Source organism: Cryptomeria japonica, chromosome 10 (genome assembly GCF_030272615.1).
Source record: "Cryptomeria japonica chromosome 10, Sugi_1.0, whole genome shotgun sequence".
Taxonomy (NCBI): Eukaryota; Viridiplantae; Streptophyta; class Pinopsida; order Cupressales; family Cupressaceae; genus Cryptomeria; species Cryptomeria japonica.
Genome location: NC_081414.1, coordinates 697,123,926 through 697,145,270, shown reverse-complemented (window position 1 = coordinate 697,145,270; position 21,345 = coordinate 697,123,926). Strand labels below are relative to the sequence as shown.

The following is a 21,345-nucleotide window of genomic DNA, read 5'->3' as shown; positions in this document are numbered from 1 at the left end:
GTTATCGTTTGATAGTTCTTGTTACCGGTTGCCTAGACCTATTTTGGTGATCTACCAGAACCCCTTCTGAAGCTTGCAGAGCCTTGGGTGATGATTACAATGTTCCTTGGCATGTGGCCTACCTTTTACCATGATCTATATTTCATCCTTTGTATTTTCTAGAGGAATCTCTCGGCAGAGGCTAACCTTGTTATTTGCACGTTAGGTCTTGTTACTCAGGTTTTGATCCTTTTAGGATGACTAGATCCTTGGAATTGATATATGTAATTGTAATTGTGCATTAAAATGAAATAATTAGAAGAAACAAGTAGCTAAACTGTGCGTAGAAGATAGATCTTAAGATTCAAGGTCTTGGTTGTGACCTATTTTGTATGTTCTACTAGGCCTGTGAGCCGATATGTTGTAATCTGGTTGTTATCGATGGATGTAATCAAATTTCATGAATTAAAACAATCTATTATGCATTTCCTCTATCATGTCTTTTTGTTTCTGTTATGTTTACTCTTGTTGATCGGTCCGGATTGATCTCTTTGAGGTCCCTCCTCACCGGTGACTGCTTCCCCGATTCATAGCAATCTTGCATCAACCAAAAACATTTTCTTTCTATTTTTCTTTCTGTTTGCAATTTCATTTTTCCTTTTTATGTGTCCCAGTTTCAGCTCACCATATCCTATGGAGTTGGATTCTACTTGAAGACTTGATCATCTTTCTTATTTTTAGACCACATCACATTTGGATCATTTTTTGGCAAGATATCGCTATCAGTCTCCTGTTACCAGTTGACAATTCTTTTTACCAGTTGCCTAGACCTATTTTGATTATCTACCGGAACCCCTTTCGAAGCTTGTGGAGCCTTGGGAGATGATTCTGATGTTCCTTGGCATGTGGCTGACCTTTTCTCATGATCTACGTTTCATCCTTTGGATTTTCTGGAGGAATCTCTTGGCAGAGACCGACCTTGTTATTTGCATGTTAGGTCTTGTTCTTTGGGTTTTAATCCTTTTAGGCCGACTAGATCCTTGAGATCGATATATATAATTGTAATTGTGCATTAGAATGGTATAATCAGAAGAATCAAGGAGCTAGACTATACGTAGAAGATAGATCTTAAGATTCAAGGTCCCATTGTGACCTATTTTGTATGTTCTACCAGGTCTCTGAGCTGGTATGCTATAATCCAGTATGTTGTAATCCGATTGTTACCAGTTGGATGTAATCAAAATTCATGAAATAAAACAATCTGTTATGCATTGCCTCCATCATATCTTTGTGTTTACTCTTGCTGACCGGTCTGAATTGATCTCTTTGAGGTCCCTCCTCACCGGTGACTACTTCAATAAGATAGAGAAGCCTTGCATTGTTTAAAAAGGATATGATACAAGGGAGAGCATGGTAATAGTAAGGAGGCATGAAGCATATGGAAGTAAAATGGTATCAAGATAGAACTAATTAAGAGGACAACTAGTCTAAATGATGACAAAGAGCATGAGCAAAGAATTATCAAGGGCCTCAAAAGCACTATTGATAACTTAGAGGACAAACATCTTAAGAGAAAATCAAGAATATATAAATAAATAACCTAATGGTGAGTAACAAATAAATAGCCAACATGATGATTATATTGATTAAATGATATAATAATGTTACAAAGTACAAATAAGATAGTGCTTATATAGTATAAGGTAATGCATGATTCCGTGGACATAACTGGATTGACTAGCATGATAGAAGGAACGTGATTCAACAAAGGTGAAATAAGTGTCAATAAGGTACAAAAGACGTAGGCACATTATTAATTGACATAATTAATTAATTAAGATTATCCTAATTATATGTTTATAATGTAGTAGTAATAAACTAATTACTAGTAAATAAAATGGACCAATGTGCAGGGTGAGGATGCCTTTGTGTGCTCGATTGACTCTTGAAGTAGTTTCTTCCTCTAAATCTTTAAATAGGAAGAAAATTCAATTGATGAGGAGATCCAAACCATAAGGGATAGTATTTTTGGAAATATGCATGAGGATTTGACTATACTTTGACATGATTTTTATACCTTTTCCTATAAAAAGATGAATTGTTCTCTTTCTACAAAGATATGGCTAACTATGTGAATTTCTTTAAGAGTTGTTTATAGGGACAACATCTTTGAGGTGATGGGTACATTTTATACTCTATTTTTGTATTTTAAGGATGTTACTTATTTCTATCTATGCCTATTTTTCAAGCCTAGGGTGGAGCTTGGGAGTTGTGGTTTGGTGATTAGGAGAGTAAAGGGATAGTAATTTTAAGAGGTGGTGGATAGGTGCATTGCTTGCAATAGTTTCAGGTATTTTACATAGCTTAAAAGTATGTTGATGTTTTTATTCTAGCTAGATTTCATGTTAATTTTTTTTCCTCCTCGAATGTGTAATTACACTAGAGGCATAACCTACAATGACACCATATAGAGGCCACCAAAATGTCGGTGTAAGAAAAAACAATTGATTAATATTCTGGATAGTTAGATTTAGAAATCTAAGAGTCTGCAAGGTAGTGAAAGAGAATTGGCAGTTTAAAAGTAAATTTCTCATTCCATTTTACTTCACTCCTATATTTAAGAGCTCTATTTTTCAAGTGATTTGGGCATTCAGCCTCATATCATGATGAAAGCGAGCATTCTAGAATACACTACAACATTGGCGATGGCGACAAAGATAAGCGCAGTGGAGGCATCTTCTCTATGACCATAATAGATCGGTCCCTCTTTTCCAATTGCTTACTTATGCAGCTTCCATGCCTACAATGTTGAGGCTGCTCTCTTTACTCTATTTTTTTCATTGATATGCTCAGCAAATGAATATGGAGATGATAGATCACTTCTAACATTTTTGTTTTCGAAGATTTGACTATATTTGTCACCATTGTATGTTGGATTTTCAGAGAGTTCTTTGTTTTTCCATTTATCAAACGATGATTTTAACACAGAGAACTGCAAAAGTCATATGCATTCTTATTTGCCTATTTGAAAACGGCACATGTATTCCTATATGAGCTGAGGCATTTCACTTTCACCTAGCATTTAAATAGGTAGAACAAATGAATTTTTATTTGTTTTATTTCTTTGCATTTCACTTTTAGTAGGTAGAATGGATTCTTTTTTTATTTGTTTTATTTCTATAGTTTCATGCAATATTCTGAAGCAACATAAGCTCAAGTTGCCAATAGTGAAAATAAATTCACATCTTTTGAGTTGACAGGATTCAAATTTAACAAGCTTTCAGGTAAATATATATTCCTGAATTTCGGATATATTCTTCATTTTGCATTTTTTTCATTGCATTTTTTTGGGGAGTTACAAATGCATATCAGTTACAAATAGTGGAGACACATGCAAGTTGAGAATAGCTGATGATTGTAACGGATGGAAGTTTTAGAGTAATTTAGATTTGCCTATTTATTTAAGAGCACCAAAAGCATTCCATAACATAACTAAGCAATCTAGGAGTCTACCTTGCTATTCATGGAATCGCATGCACAAATCACAATATTTGTTTGCACAGATCTAAGCGGAGGCATTTCATCTAAAAGTAAGAATGCCTACAATAAAACATTATTTCTTCTCTAATATTTATGTTTGTCAAGAATTCTGATGTGTTAGAGAAGAAAAGATCAGTTGCGTGAAACCTTCAAGAGATTATTTTTCAATAGATTTTCTTTTAGATTGTCTGTACATTTAATCAATTTTTATCTCTTTCTTTTAGATTTCATATTTGTATTTGTTTGATCATCACATTTATATTGTAATGAATATTGATCAATGAATAACTTGATTCTATGGGAAATATCTATCTCAAGCTTCATTTGCGTCACCAACAAGGTTCGAGTTCAAAGCCCAGAAATGTCATCCCTCACAATTATTGTTGCTCTATTTCTTTTGACCAGATGCATGATCTTGTTTAATGAACTAAAGAGAGTAGGCGCAAGTTACACCATTTTAAGTTCTACTGCAATATCTCATCATGTAAATATTGATCCGCTTTCTTGTTGTGTAGATTGTTTGAAGAGGCAATATGTATGCATGTATTGTATTTATATTACCATGTACAATCATTTATCTTTTTTACTGCATAACATCATTAAATCTCTCATATCATTGAAGTTCATTCAATTTAATATACTAAATAATAACAACTAAAGACTAAATATTGTTGGGGAGAGGGGAAAATTTGAGTTCTATTTGGAATTAAGAGTGGGGTTTTCTCTTATTAAATTTGATATACTTTATACTTAGTATTTGCATATTAAGCATACCATATAATTATATTCCAAGTTGTTGTGAATTACTCTTAAATGGTACCTAAAATTTGTGCTCTAGAATTTTTGCAATCGAATAGAAACGTGACCTACAAATTTGTTCTCTAGAATTATTGCAATCGAGTGGAAACATGACCTACAATGGACATAACCTTGACGAATTTGTGTTGCTATAAAAATGATTTATTTCTCTTCTTAATGACATTTTTTGAATGAAAGTATAGAGGATCAATGTTAAGGTAGTTTTGATTTTTAAATAAATTGCAAAGCTTTTGTTATGTTTCAATATCAGAATTGTCACTTTCAAACTTTTTTTTCCTTTTTAATAGCAAAGATCTTAATTGACAATCAATTATGCTATTGATTGATAATCTAGAATACAACATTTTTCATAAATTTTGAAATATTTTTTTCTTAAAGTTTCTATAATCTAACCACTTAAAATAAATTAAGAATGTGACAAATATCTTTCTATATTTTTAAATATGAATATAGTAACATTTTTTTATCTTCCAAAAATCTACTTATAAAGAATGCCTAAATAATATAATAATAAGGGAAATGCCTCAATATAATAGATAGAATGTCTCCAAGACAAGTTTGTAGCTATCTTAGATGCGGTACTCAATTTAGGAATGTTTTTTACTATGCTTATTGGTTTCAGAATGTTTGTAATGGATGTGTGTTTGTAAATGTTAATTTTTATTTTGAATCAAAATCCCAATGTTTATTTAGTACTGCAAATAAAAATGCAACTTTCTTCTTTCAAAGAGTTTTTCCTTAAAAGAACATAAATAATGGTTTTAAATTGCTATTTCATCTATGAACCATGCTTTACAAGAAAGTTTCTATATCTATTATCCCTATTATCATGGATATGGGTGAAAAATAATGAATTATTTTTAGATAATTATATGCTAAAAAAATCAAATAATAAGTAAATAATGTAGATAAATTAAATAGCTCTTAACTCAATAGAAAATAACAAAAAAATTTAATTTTTTTTGGAAAAGATGGGATGAGAAAAATCTAAAAAAAATTGTAGACAATGTATTTAGCCAACAATGAAAGCAATAAAACAACAATATCTCATAGTGCACAAGTTACATGGAAACGATTAGATTTTCATCATAAATACAAATGATTTTAATAATTTCATCAAAATTATAAAAAAAAAGATGAAAGTGGCACATAAAAGATAGTAGAATTAATATAAATTTATTAAAGACATCCATTTGAAGGATGCTCATATATATTATATTGAAGTCTTTTAGATATCTATACTAATCAAGAATTTTTTAATATGTATAATATAGTTATTTTATTTAACAAAAATTATTAAATTTAAAATTCATATAATTTTTCTTAAACATTATTTTATTTTATTTTATAGAATATATAATAATTATTTATATATTAAATTATTATATTATTTTACTTAATAAAATACATAATCTTTTCAATAAAGAATTTTTAAGAAGTAAATGAAAATAGGTTCAATTTTACAAATAGAAAATATTTTATAACATGTAATAAAAAATATTGACTCAAGTCTTAACTCTAACACTACACCAAATTTAACCCTATCCCTAAACCAAATTGAACCCTAACCCTAATTTAATTGAATAATAATCCAAATTCTAACCCTAATTAGACTCAAATCCTAAGCCTAACTATAATTAAACCCTTATTGCAATCAAACCATACTACAATTGAACCCTAACTATAATTAACTATAACCCTTTAAACTCTAACTCTAAGATTTTACTCTAATTGAACCCCAACCGTAAGCTAATATCAACCCTAACCCTAATTATTCTTAAACCATAATATTAATTAAACTATAACTCAAATAATATTTGAACCCTAACCAAAACCCCAAGATTTATCCTACAGTAGTAGTTCCTTAATTATAATCTAACATTAAACCTGACCCTAATATAACCTAATCTTAACCCTAACCCTAATATAAATATATTTGAACCTTTATGATAACCTAACCCTAAAATTAATCCAAAAGATAATTAAACCGTATCTTGAACTTGAGCCTTAACCCTAAAGTAACCTCAAGCATAAACCCAAATTTACCTTGACCCTATCCCTAATCTAAACCAAATTGAACCCCAACCCTATTTGTATCTTTATGATAAAATAAACCATAACTATAATTAAATCTTAACCCTAACCTAAAAATTAAACATTTTTCTACAACCCGAACCCTGTTTGAATCTTAACACTAAATCTAACTATAATACTAATCATAATCCTAATTAAACCCTAATTAACTCTAATTCTAACCCTAACCCAAATATTTTCCCTAATTAAACTCCAACCCTAACCTAATCTTAACCCTAACCATTATTGTGCATGAACCATAACCTCAATTGAATTATAACTCTAACCCTATTTCAACTCTTACCATAATTTAATCCTAAATTGATATCTAACCCTAAACCTGAGCATGATGTAAACATAATCCTAATCATATCCCTAATCCTAATCCTAATCATAACCTAACCATAACCATTACCTAACCCTAACGATAATCATGTATCATAACCCTAAAATGTAACCCTAAACTGAATGCTTGTTACACTAACCATAACAGAAAACCTAACCCTATCCCTAATCCTAAATTAACCATAATTCTAAGCCTAACCCTAAATTCTAACACTAAACCCTAACCCTAACCCTAAATCCTAACTATAAACCCTAACACTAACCCTAAATCCTAACCCTAACCCTAATCCTTACCCTAACCCTAAACATGATGTAAACCTACCCCTAACCATTTCTCTATTCATAATCATGTGGCCAATGCTAACCAAAATCCTAACTCTAACCCTAACCCTAACCTCAACCATGAATTAAAACCTAACCCTAACCATAATCATAGCCCTAAACCTCACCCTAGCCCTAAGCATAATGTAAACCCTTACCATAATCGTAACCCTAATCTTAGCCTTAACCCTAACCATGGTGTAAATCCTAACACTACCCACTATGTAAACCCAAACCATAACACTAAACTTTAACCCTGTCATTAATCCTAATCCATACCCTAAGCCCTAACTATAACCTTAATTCTAACCCTAAACTTGATTGTAACCCAAACCCCAAACCTAACCCTAACACTAATCGTGATGTAAATTATAACCCTAGTCATAAGCCTAACCCTAACCATTATCCTAACCCTAGCAATAATCCTAAGTGTAACCCTAAGCCTAGCCCGACCATGATTTAAATCCTAAAGTCAAATAGGCACCGTGATGCTAACTCTAACCATAATTAAACCCTAAATAAATTATAATATTAACCCTAACCCAAATCAAGATGTAAATACTAAAGTCAAATAGGTGCCTTGATGCTAACTCTAACCATAATTGGACAATAAATAAATTTTAATACTAACCCTAACCCTAATCAAGATATAAATGCTAAACCTAACAATAACCATAATTATAACCTTAAACCTAACCGTAACCCAAACCCTAAAACTAATCCTAATCGTAACAATGATGTAAACACTAACTATCATCCTAATCCTAATCCTAAACCCTATCCCAAACCCTAACCATGATTTTAACCCTAAACCCAACCATAATCCTAGGCCCTAACCCTATCCATAATCCTAACAATAACCCTAATCATGGTGTAAATCCCAACCATAATGCTAACCCTATACTTAACCCTAACCATGATGTAAACACTAACATTAATCCTAACACTAACCCTTAACCCTAACCTAACCATGATGTAAACCATAACCCTAGCTATAATACTAATGTTAACCCTAACCATAACCTTTACCATAGTCCTAACCACATCTCTAAACCATTACCCTTATCATAAACCTAACCCTAACCCTAGCAATAATCTTAAGCATAACCCTAAGCCTAACCCTACCATGATGTAAATCCTAAATTCAAATAGGCATCTTGATGTTAACTCTACGTGTAATTAAACCCTAAATAAATTGTAATACTAATCCTAATCAAGATGTAAATCCTAACCCTAATGATAACCATAAGTATAACCTTAAACCTAACTATAACCCAAACCCTCAAACTAACCCTAATCCTAACAATGATGTAAACCCTAACTATCATCTTAATCCTAATCCTAAATCCTATCCAAAAGCATATCCCTAACCCTAGCCATTATGTGAACTCTAAACCTAACCATAATCCTAGGCCCTAATGTTATCCATAATCCTAACAATAACCCTAATCATGGTGTGATTCCTAACTATAATGCTAACCCTAAACCTAACCCTAACCATGATGTAAACACTAACATTAATGCTAACACTAACCCTTACCCCTAACCCTAACTATGATGTAAACCATAACCCTAGCTATAATACTAACGTTAACCCTAACCCTAACCCAAACCATGTTGTAAACCATAACCTTTACAATAGTCCTAATCACAACTTTAAACCAATACCCTTATCATATAACCCTAACTCGAACCCTAAACTAGCCTAATCATAACCCTAAATTTAACCCGCCAAAACCTAACTTTAACTCTCAAATTATTGCTAAATATGACATAAACCCTAACCTTAATCATAATCTTGACCTTAACACTAAACTAGCAACCTTAACCCTACCCATAATCCTAACCCTCACCCTATCCCAAATGCTAATCATGATGTAAATCCTAACCCTTACCCTAATTATATAATCTTAAACCTAATCCTAATCCTTAACCCTTACCATAATTCTAACCCAAAACTTGACCATAATGCCAAACACTAAACCTAACCCTAACCCTAATTATTAACTTAAACCTAATAGTGATGTTGACCCTTACCATAATATTAACCCTAAACCTCACCCTAACACTAATAATTAACTTGAACCTAACAATGTTGTTAACCCTAACCCTAACCTTAACCATGATGTAAATCCTTACCCTAACCATAATTCTAATCTAGACCCTAAACACTTATCATAACCATAAACCTAAAACTAACACTAACCATGCCCTAAACCTAACCCTAACCCTAACAATATCCCTAGCTATGATATAAACCCCAAACCACACCATATTCCTAACCCTAACCATGAACCCTAACCCTATTCCTCATTTAACCCTTGCCCTGACCTGAACACTGATTTTCATTGAATACTAACCCTTACCCCAAACATTATCCTAGAATGTTAACCCTAATTGTAAGATAACCTTGACCCTAAACTTAATCTCACCACAATTGAAACCTAACTATAACCCAACCTTAAATTTAACTCTAATCCTAGAATTAAACCCTATTAAATTGTATCCCTAAACTTATCCCTAACCCTAATTCAAGTATAGTTTTAATTGAAACTCTAATCCTTGACTAATCCTAACCCTAATCTAGCCCAAACCCTAACTATAATTATGGTTACATTAATAATAAACCCTATCCCTAACCATAAACTTAACCCCAACCATAGCCCTAACCATAATCCTAAACCCAAAGCAAAACCTAACCTTGATGCTAACCCTACCCATTATCACAACCTTAACCCTAAACCCTAACCCTAACCCTAACACTAACAATGATGTAAACCTTAACCCTAGCCATAATACTAACCTTAACCCTAACACCAAACCCTAACCCTACATGAAATAATTATAAATGAAATCATAATCCTAAGCCAAAAATTTGATATAAAATCTAAACATAATTGAAACACTAACAATAAACCCTAACCCTAACCCTAACCCTAACAATGATGTAAACCTTCACTCTAACCATAATTTTAACTGTAACCCTAACCCTATTCATAATCATAATACTGAGCATTAAATAATGTTTTATGCTAGCATTAAATAATGTTTTATACTGTCATTAAATAAAAATAAATCTAATACAATACTTTTTATAGTTCAAAATTACTTGCATGAAAGGAAAAAACATTGTTCTAAAATTGTTCTAAAGATCTCGAGTTCAAAAAAAAAAACATCTTCTACTCTTAAGAAAGCTTTCAACATATTTTCCATCACATCATTCATGAAGAAAATAATAAATAATTACTTCATTTTAAAAGAATAAAAACACTTTCGATTAAGGGCCGACATAACAGCCTTCAAACAATCTTTTTATTATAGTTTTCAATTGAGCATTTGATGCCCCACAACACCTGGAGCAAATGTAACGCAAATCCCCACATCTTCAATCTCTCTCTTTACCTGTCGGTTGTGGACTAAGCTCACCAGCATTTTTTTTCCTTTTAAACAAACTACTGAAGGAAGCCGTGCACAACTTTATGTGGCTCTCATTCTATTCATAGAAATTGTGATTCCTCATAGTCGAAGAACCACACAAGACAACCAAAAACAACTGAACTTAAATGAATTTAGTACCAGCCATAATTTCTAGTGGAAGGCATCTCATGCTCATATATCTCATACCTGCATGAAACTTGGGAAGCCAATTCCAAGAGCTTCTGCTCACATCATACGCAAGTATCTCCATGCTCTCATTAGCTCTAGAACAGATCTTATCTCCCACTCCCACGCATTCAAACCAATTTGAATTCGAGTTCCTCCTAAATTCCTCACACACAGAACTCGGCATTTTCCCAATCTCTTCCCACTTATAATCCTCCTTTGTCGTCTTCTGAGAAACTAACTCCCACATGTTAATTATGGGTAGCTTGGACAGCTGTTCGTCCTCACCCAGAAATAACAACATTAGTTATGGGTAGTTTTGGACAGCTGTTCGTCCTGACCTAGAATTAGAAAATGGTTGTTTTTGTCAAACAAGTGTTGTTAGGATAATAACAATTGTTATTTAATAGTGGCTTTTTTTAGGTGACACCTCATAGCCAAAATTAGTTATTGGTTAATTGAGTTGTCTTAATCTCAGCCGTTGGTTTGAATTAATCTCGACCATTGGTTTTCCAATAGAGTAGTATAAAAAGGGGTCATGGGTCATTTGGAAAATAAGAAGTCTTGAGAAGAATTTGCAGTGATAGCAAATAGTCTTGCAGTGTTAGCAAGAGGCGCAGTGATAGCGTTGATATAGCAGTGGAGGATATCAACAGGAGATATTAAGAGTTTGTCGGAGTTCTGCCAATAAGAGGCAAGGAATTCTTTTGTAATTCTTATATTGCTGAAGATTAATATATTTTCCATCTGTAGAACTGGTTTTCCCTTAGGGGTTTTTCCAGGGACGATTGTCCAAAAATATTGTGTCCTTGTGTTGCTTATTTCTTTCCGTATTTTTAGTGAAGTTGCAGTTGTGTTATTTTTTGATATTCAGCTATAAATTTATTTTCAGCAGTTAAATAATTTTTATGAGATAGGAGATTAATAATCAGTGACTGCAATAGAATTTCTACATGGTATCAGAGCTTTGTTGAGGGTAGAAAAGGTTTACCCTAAGCAAAGGAAAGAAATTTGAGTTTGACCTCTTTCGAGTTATTGTTTTCCTTTATTTCTTTGAGATGGCCTCAGCAGGTTTGAGAGATCAAGATAGATTGGATGGTGCCTCAAATTTTGGTGTCTGGAAAGCCAGAATTTCTTTATTGCTGGAAGAGAATGGTATCAAGGAATATGTTACTAGTACTGTAGCTGTACCTACAGATCCAGTACAACTTGCAGCATACAAGAAGGATGATGCCAAGGCGAGGAGGATAATCCTTGATGGTGTCAAGGACCATGTTGTTCCACATATCGCAGAGTTAGATACAGCGAAGAAGATGTGGGACGCCATTCTAAATCTGTACCAGAATGCTACCACTAACTGGAAGCTGATTCTCAGAGAAAAATTGAGGAATACCCGGATGAACAAGGGAGAAGATGTTACAAGTTACCTCACCAGGCTTAGACTTGTCAAGGATGAGTTAGCAGCTGTTGGAGATAAGCCAAATGAAGACGAGCTAGTAAGAATAGCCCTAAATGGGTTTTCTAAGCAGTGGGATGTCTTTGTTCAAGTTATTAATGGACGAGACACCTTACCAAGTTGGGATCGACTTTGGAGTGATTTCACTCAGGAGGAGCTTAGACTAAGCCTTGTCAATGGAGCCAACAATAAGAGTCAGAAAAGTGAGGTAGAACAAGAAAATGTTGCCCTAGCGGGAAAGGGGAAAACAAAGAAGGGATCTAGCAAAGGAGCAAATTCACAAATTGAAAAGAAGAAGAAGGACCTATCTAAGGTCAAGTGCTTTGGTTGTCACGAGTTTGGCCACTATGTCAGCGATTGCCCACAAAGGAAGAAAGATAAGAAGGGAAAGAACCAAGTGGCAGCTTCAGCAAGTGCAGAGGAGCTCTCTAGTAGATTGGAGGATGAGTTTGCACTCATAGCCTGTATGATTAGCTCAACCTCACAGAGTGTCTGGTATATAGACAGTGGGGCGTCATTTCATATGACAGGAGTTCGAGAGTACTTCTCCAGCTACAAGGAGGAAAACACCAGAATCCAGATCTCTATGGGGAACTTGTCCAAGCTCAACTCAGTTGGGAAAGGGACTATTCAACTTCAGAGGGAGAATGGAAAGGTAATTCCTCTTCATGATGTGTTGCATGTGCCAGGCTTAGGTATGAATTTGGTTTCTGTATCTGTCCTTCAGGATAAAGGGTATAATGTTCTCTTTAGAGGGATGCATGTTTTGATTAAGCATAAAGATTGGAAATCACCCGTATCTATTGGAGTTAGGAGTGGTCGCCTTTATAAGTTGCAGTTTGATACTCCTAAGGCACTCATGAGCAGCAGTAACCCTAGAGATCTTGGAGAGCTATGGCATAGGAGGATGGGCCATATTCATCATGGAGCACTTAGATTGGTTCGTGAGACGGTGACAGGTGTTCCAGAGGTGAGCACAGAGCATGATGATGTATGTAAGGGATGTGTGTTGGGAAAGTTTGCGAAAGCATCTTTTCCAAGGAGTGACACCAGATCTATGGGTGTTCTTGATCTAGTACATTCAGATGTATGTGGACCAATGTCGACAAAGTCTCTAAGAGGATATGAGTATTATGTTACCTTTATTGATGATTTCTCCAGGAAGACCTGGATATACTTCTTGAAGACCAAGGATGAGGTTTTCAGTCGCTTCCAAGAGTTCAAGGCTCTTGTGGAGAACTCAACAGGAAGATAAAGGTTCTTCGGTCAGACAATGGAGGCGAGTACAAAGGAAATGACTTCCAGGATTTATGTACCAGAGAAGGAATCAAGAGAGAGTGGACTGTTCCTTACAATCCACAGCAGAATGGAGTTGCTAAGAGGAAGAACCGTTCTATTTCGGAGGCAGCAAGGGCTATGCTACATGACCAGGACATGCCCCGCTACTTATGGGCAGAAGCATGTAGTACAGCAGTCTACATTCAGAATAGGGTTCCACACAAGGTACTAGGGAAAATGACACCAGAGGAGGCTTTCACGGGGAAGAAGCCAGATGTTGGTCACTTCAGGATATTTGGGAGTTTGGCATATTGCCTTATTCCTGGAGACACACGTACCAAGTTAGATCAGACTGCAGAGAAGGGGTACTTTGTTGGGTATAGTGAAACTTCAAAGGCATATAGGATGTTCATTCCAGGGACCAAAAGAATTATTGTTAGACGCGATGTCAAGTTCATGGAGGACAAGGCGTTTAGAAGATCCAGAGATTTGCTAGCAGATGATCGGAGTGAGCAGCCAACGAAAGCTCCAAGTCTAAGTCAAGGACAGCAAAGCTCAAGTACAGTTATTAGTACAAGCATAGACTCAGGTAGTGAAGATTCACAGAGTATGGAGCAACTGGTGCAGCAGGATATGCATCTAGATGATATAGAGGTTGATATTTCATCCTCTACAGTTGGCAGTAGGAACCATGAGGTTCAAGACATACAAAGGGATACTCAGGAGTCTGTGGGAGCTTCTAGGAAGAGTACAAGATAGAGGAGACAACTAGCCAAGTTCAATGACTATGTGGCATTAGTTAGCCAGTTGGTAGATAGTGAACCTTCCAGCTATCAGGAAGCTGCAAAGCATCAGGTATGGCGAGATGCTATGGTTGAGGAATATAACTCAATAATGTAGAATGATGTATGGGAGGTAGTGCCTAGACCAACTGATAGAGCAGTAGTTGGATCGCGCTGGATCTTCAAGATAAAGCATGGTGCAAATGGTAGCATCGAGAAATATAAGGCGAGGTTTGTGGTCAAGGGGTTCTCTCAGAAGGAGGGAATAGACTATGAGGAGACATTTGCTCCTGTGGCCAGGTATACTTCTATACGAGCTGTAATCTCATTTGCAGCACAGATGGGATGGCAGATCCATCAAATGGATGTCAAGACAGCATTCCTTAATCGAGAATTGAAGGAGGAGGTATACATAGAACAACCAGAAGGCTTTGTAGCACACAACAAAGAGACCCACGTGTGCAGATTAAAGAAAGCCTTATACAGACTCAAGAAGGCTCCCAGAGCGTGGTATGAGCGCATTGATACATACTTGCAAGAAATGGGCTTTGTGAAGAGTGAGGCTGATGCGAACCTCTACTACTTGGTGGTTGGGGGTGAGGTTCTCATTCTTGTTCTATATGTGGATGACTTGTTTCTTACTGGTGCGCTAGGGCTCATAGAGGATTGCAAGAGGGACCTTGCAGAAGAGTTTGAGATGAAGAATTTGGGACTTATGCACTACTTTCTAGGCATGGAGGTGTGGCAGACTGATGGAGAGATTTTCCTTGGTCAAGGGAAATATTGCATTGAAATATTGAAGAGATTCGAGATGGAAGATTGCAAAGCCATGTCTACACCCATGATCACTAATTGGAGGAAGGTAGATGCATCCAAGGAAAAGGATGTTGATCCCACCCTATACAGGCAGTTGATTGGTTCGCTCATGTATTTGGTCAACACCAGGCTAGATATAGCCTTTGCAGTAAACTCTCTTAGTCAGTTCATGGTAGAGCCAAAGAGAGTGCATTGGACGGCGGCGAAGCATGTGTTGCGTTATCTTCATGGTACAATTGAGTACGGGATCAGATATGTTCGAGGTGAAGGTATCAAGTTGATAGGCTATACTGACGCAGATTGGGCAGGCAGTACGATGGACAAAAGGAGTATTTCAGGATGTTGTTTCAGCTTGGGATCAGGAGTTGTTTCTTGGTTCAGTAGGAAGCAAAAATCTGTGGCCTTGAGTTCATCAGAAGCAGAATACATAGCAGCCAGCATGGTGACATGTGAAGCTATATGGCTTCGGAAGTTGCTAGTAGCCTTGTTTGGTCAGAAGGTTGAGACTACAGTGATACACTGCGACAATCAGAGTTGCATCAAGTTGACTGAGAATCCAGTGTTTCACGATAGATCGAAACATATAGACATCAGGTATCACTTCATCAGGGATTGTGTACAGAGGGGGATTGTTCAGCTACAGTACATACCTACAGAGGAGCAGGTAGCAGACATTCTAACCAAGGCATTGGGGAAGGCAAAATTCATCTTCTTTAGAGATAAGATGGGTGTCGTGCAGAACAGCTTCCTTGCTAAGAGGGAGTGTTAATTATGGGTAGCTTGGACAGCTGTTCGTCCTTACCCAGAAATAACAGCATTAGTTATGGGTAGTTTTGGACAGCTGTTCGTCCTGACCTAGAATTAGAAAATGGTTGTTTTTGTCAAACAAGTGTTGTTAGGATAATAACAATTGTTATTTAATAGTGGCTCTTTTTAGGTGACACCTCATAGCCAAAATTAGTTATTGGTTAATTGAGTTGTCTTAATCTCAGCCGTTGGTTTGAATTAATCTCGACCGTTGGTTTTCCAATAGAGTAGTATAAAAAGGGGTCATGGGTCATTTGGAAAATAAGAAGTCTTGAGAAGAATTTGCAGTGATAACAAATAGTCTTGCAGTGTTAGCAAGAGGCGCAGTGATAGCGTTGATATAACAGTGGAGGATATCAGCAGGAGATATTAAGAGTTTGTCGGAGTTCTGCCAGTAAGAGGCAAGGAATTCTTTTGTAATTCTTATATTGCTGAAGATTAATATATTTTCCATCTGTAGAACTGGTTTTCCCTTAGGGGTTTTTCCAGGGACGATTGTCCAAAAATATTGCGTCCTTGTGTTGCTTATTTCTTTCCGTATTTTTAGTGAAGTTGCAGTTGTGTTATTTTTCGATATTCAGCTGTAAATTTATTTTCAGCAGTTAAATAATTTTTATGAGATAGGAGATTAATAATCAGTGACTGCAATAGAATTTCTACACCACATAATTACGCCCTTCAAACAGTGATTATCTTCGATTGCCCCAACCACAAACACACCACTTTTACAACAAACAAGCCGAACCCACAAATTGTTGGCGTCTGTTGTCGACATGGCCATAACTCTGGTGATCCCCTTTTCAATATTGTAGACCATTATGCCCCCACTGGAAGTCACACCAAACAAAGAGTCCTTGAAGAAGAAAACATTTTCGTTTCTTATAACCACATCAGGAATGCTGCCTGCAACTTTCCATGCCTTGGTAGTCGAATTATATGCTTCTATTAAAACTGTACCAGTGCTGGTCATGCCCACCACCATGACTATATATGCGTCCATATTATTCCTTGCTGGTACAATTGCCTTAGCCATAATTCTACTCACAGAAATCATTTTTGGCAGCGTCGAGTACACTTGGGTAAGAGGATTGCAAACACATAGCGTTGGAGAATTAAAGCCAAAGCAGACATTGGCGTTAATGTCTGCCAAGAGCAACCCAGAAGTAGATCCTCTGAAATTGATGGGGCAATCATGAGGTATGAAAGATAAAGAAATGTTTCGCCAGGTGCGGGTGAAGAAGGAATAGATTAGCGAGGGTAGTTGTGTTCTGGCAGGGCAAAGAATGAGAAATAGCTGGCTATTTCTGGCAATAGAATTGAAATGTTGGGACGAGAAGAGAGTATTCCAGATCTTGCAAACAGCCCTGAAACGGAAGAAGCAGTCCACGGGAAGGCATTCGAGTATTCTCTCTATCAAATGTTCAGGCAAATCCAACCACATTGTTTGCTTAGGAATTCTGAGAGCACCCATTTTCAGAACTAGAATCGATTATCCCAAATAGAGATGGACAAAGATTTATAGCAGTCCCAAGCTTACCGTTTACTCTAAGTCAGTCAGCAATCAGATAGCAAGTAACGCGTGTGTAATATTTTCTTAAATGAATAAATTAATAAAAGCCAAGAATAAAGGTGGTTTAACTTCCTTCTTCCGACTTTCCTCATCAGCGTTTTCTTCTTTCCATACAGGGGCAAGCCTACATTGGGTCGGGTGGGTCTGCTTTATGTATGTGGTCATCTGGATTTTATGTATAGTTTATTACATTGATCTAAGCTGATGTCTTTCTTGCGTAGACATGGCTCCGTTCACGTGATTTCCATGACAACACATAACTGTAGATGTACAACACAACAAGAGCCAAACAGTCAGTTTCCCATGACTACCTAAAAATTTGTATATTTGAATTTTATCGTTAGATCTTTTGGGGGATTGATTTAGGTGAAAGCCTTTTTCTTATATAATGATAACTTTCTATGCAGTCAATTGTCCTCCCAATCAATGGTCAAAAATATATTAGCCAATGTACAATTAAAAAAATAATCTTGATTCATCGTGTAAACATGTAAACAAATATTGAAAGTTTGATTTAAACGTCACAACTTTAAAGCTCTGTTCAGATTCTGCTTCTTTAGGTACTCTTACAATGGTACATGTTTGCTTTTAAATGATGGTAATCACGTTTCTATAAAATGTGCTACTAATGCTTCTTTAAAATGATGGTAATCACTTTTCTTTTAAGATTTTTCTGTTAAAATTTCTCCTCAGTATGTATATAAATAGAAGATGAATAAATGAAAAAAAAAAAATTAAAATTTAATATCAATGAATGAATGAATGGTATGAAAAATTTAATAAATTTATTGAAACCTTTAATACATTTTATATTAATTTATTTGAAATTAAGTAAGAATGCTCAATTAATCATTAATGATTTAATAGTGATACCAAGTGAGCTCTAATTCAATTTTAATATAGTTTATTATTATTATACATATATTGCTGTGTTTTACTCTTACTTGCAGCAGTGATATAAATGTAATAATTACATAAATATATGGCAGCATTATACCAACTCAAAATGTTGCAATATATTTATTTTATAAACTAATAAAATTTATGCAGACTATATTCCTGAAACCATTTTTGAAACCGTTTCTTTAATAAACAGTATAAAATGATTCTATTTTTTTTAATGACATAAAGTAAACAACAAGTTTGAGTGATATACCTGTTTAATTGAAGTATTTGAAACAACTTGCCATACTAAAGTAGATGTTCATCAATAATAGATAGAATATCATGGCATATTTTACTGACTTTAACCTCTACTTCCTTTAATCAATTGCAAAGTAGTTAAAAACTTGAATAAATAATTGAATAAATAATTAAAAGAAAAGTAAATTAATAGTTAAGGAATAAATAACTCAATATTTAATTACCCTGCAAATGATTGTACAATAAATATAAATTTAGATGAGAAAAAATATGAATTAATTCTTTAATTCGAAAAATATATAATTAAAATTATTAAAGTTATGTAAAAAATTATTAAAACCAAACATTTTAATATGTTATTTCATAACTGTGACTGCTAATAATCATACTTAGTAAATAACCATAAAGTTTAGTAAATAAAAATACTCAATATATAAACATAGAAAATAAATAATTTATTTCTAATAATAAAAATAAACAAAAATTATATATATATATATATATATATATATATATATATATATATAAAATAAAATAAAAAATTATTAAAATAATATGTAAACATGTTTTCGCGGGCATGCAGCCTATTCCTTTAAAAGTCTCATTTATACTTAAATTGTTAAATCGTTAATCCATCATTCGTACTAAATTTCAAATAAATTAATATAAAATGTATTAAAGGTTTCAATAAATTTAATATGAAATTTATTAAATTTTTCATATCATTCATTCACTCATTGTTATATTAAATTTTAATCTTTTTTTTATTATTATTAGGTTTCAATTTATAATCTTCAATTGAGAAATCTTCAAGAAAAGAATGCAAGATAATTTTCACTTGGTATTTTCTTGAAGATTTCTCAGTTGAAGATTATTTGATACCACTATTAACTATTTAATAGTGATACCAAATAATCTTGCAATTTTGACCATTCATACAAGAGATTATAGAATTGACTAAAACTCCAAATGAAATCGGCGAGCATAGCTATTTGGCATACTTCAATTCATAGTATATATGACCATTCCTTTGAATTGAGACAATATATTATTTTCAAGGTTTCAATATCTTCATCACAACTTTATCATTGTATGAAATTTTGTATTTATAACTTTTTTACACAAACATAATATATGAAGTTTCTATCTAAAATATTCATGTTATATAAGTTATAATGCATCTATTAATTTTCTTGAAATATCATATGTTATGTAGTCATGCCACGACAAAGAATGAATTTTGAATATGAGAACAGCGGAGACAATATCGAAGGGATTATCAAAGAGAATATCGTAGAAGACAGTGCAAACAAATGATAGATGTTGAAAGGGAGGAACAAAGACAAAGACACAATGTGATTGAAAGACATGGATATCTTAGACGTAGAGCAGAAGTAGCCATAGAAGAATTAGAAGCTCAAAATAGAGAAGTTGGAAATACAATTGGAAGTGGTCATGAACAAACTTGTCAACAACAATATCATTCTCAGAGGGAGGATAGGCAACAAGTTCATCAACAATCAATCGAAATGCAATGATTTCAATATGATGCAAACATTCAAATGAACGTTTAGAATGACGAATTACCATCTATTCGATATATACCTCAAAATAGTCAACATGTTCCTCAACCTAAAAGAGATGAAGGAACAGAAAATAATATAAAAAATTTAGAAAATCCTAATGGAATTCTTCAAAATGATTTGAAAAATGTTCAACTTGCATTTCGACACTGATTGGACAACTTTGTTTCTCCAGCAATGTGTTATATATGTTAGGATTATTACCTTGGAATAAAAGTGTATCGTACTTCACAAGGTCCTGTATGTAGTAGGTGTTGTCAGAAACAAGGAAATAATAGATTCTCCTCCTCAAACAATATGGATCCAGGACCACAGCCACAAGAACTTGCCAACCTGACACAAGTAGAAGAAATGTTCATTGCACGTGTAAGTCAAATTTTACAAGTCACACATGAGGTCAAAATAAATACAAAGGGTAGACAATAAGTTTTCCACAGAATATTTAACGAATTTCCAAGATTCTGCCACATCCAATCAAAGACTTGCCAATAATTATTGTTCGAAGAAAAGATCAGCATGGCACGAATGACAACTTTACAGTAAATACAAAACGTGTCTATAAAGCATTAAAATACAAAATAGAACATGACAAGTTCTATTCAGATGTTACAATTGATCATAATGCTCTACATGATTTGGAAAGAGATTGTGATCACAATATCTTTGAGAAAATAAAGACAGTGCACATGGAATTTTATTCTGACTCAAATCAAATTGTATTTGTTGGTCCAATTGTGGAAATAGATGATTCTAATATCATAGATTGCACAACATCAATGGCTTCAAAATCACCAAACGTGCAAAGAGAAATAGAATTAATCCAAGCATGGGTGAATAATCAAAATGCAGATCCTCCTGGATTGATTGATTGACCTACAATTGGTGTCTCTAATCAATGAATATACAACATCAGGTTTACTTGACATGGCATTTCCAACACTATTTGTTGATGGTAGGTGTGATTGGTTGGAACCAAGAATAAGATGAGTATACCTACATGAGTATGTCAAGAATTTGCTTCGCTATAGGAACCAATGCTTTGGAAAACACCCAAGGTTTTGATACTACATGATGAACATGATAATGAGGCACCAAGCATAAAATTCAACTATTGTATTTGCAAAAAGGAACTTTCAGGAGTTACCTATCACAATAAATGAATTGCGTGAACACATGGAGAACTTTCCCAACTCACACCTAGTTGATAAATTGATGCGATTTGGAACAACA

At 34.3% G+C, this 21,345-nt stretch overlaps 1 protein-coding gene across 1 annotated transcript in view; it reads right to left on the bottom strand.

The window, feature by feature from the left end:
* LOC131057541 (F-box/kelch-repeat protein At5g15710-like) overlaps positions 1–17,290 on the bottom strand; it is a 43,438-nt gene extending 26,148 nt beyond the window's left edge. Inside the window, exon 1 of the mRNA XM_059212689.1 lies at positions 16,493–17,290. Coding sequence (XP_059068672.1) covers positions 16,493–17,290 — 798 coding nt within the window. The remainder of the gene's footprint in view (positions 1–16,492) is intronic.
* Between the last annotated feature and the right edge of the window lie 4,055 nt (positions 17,291–21,345).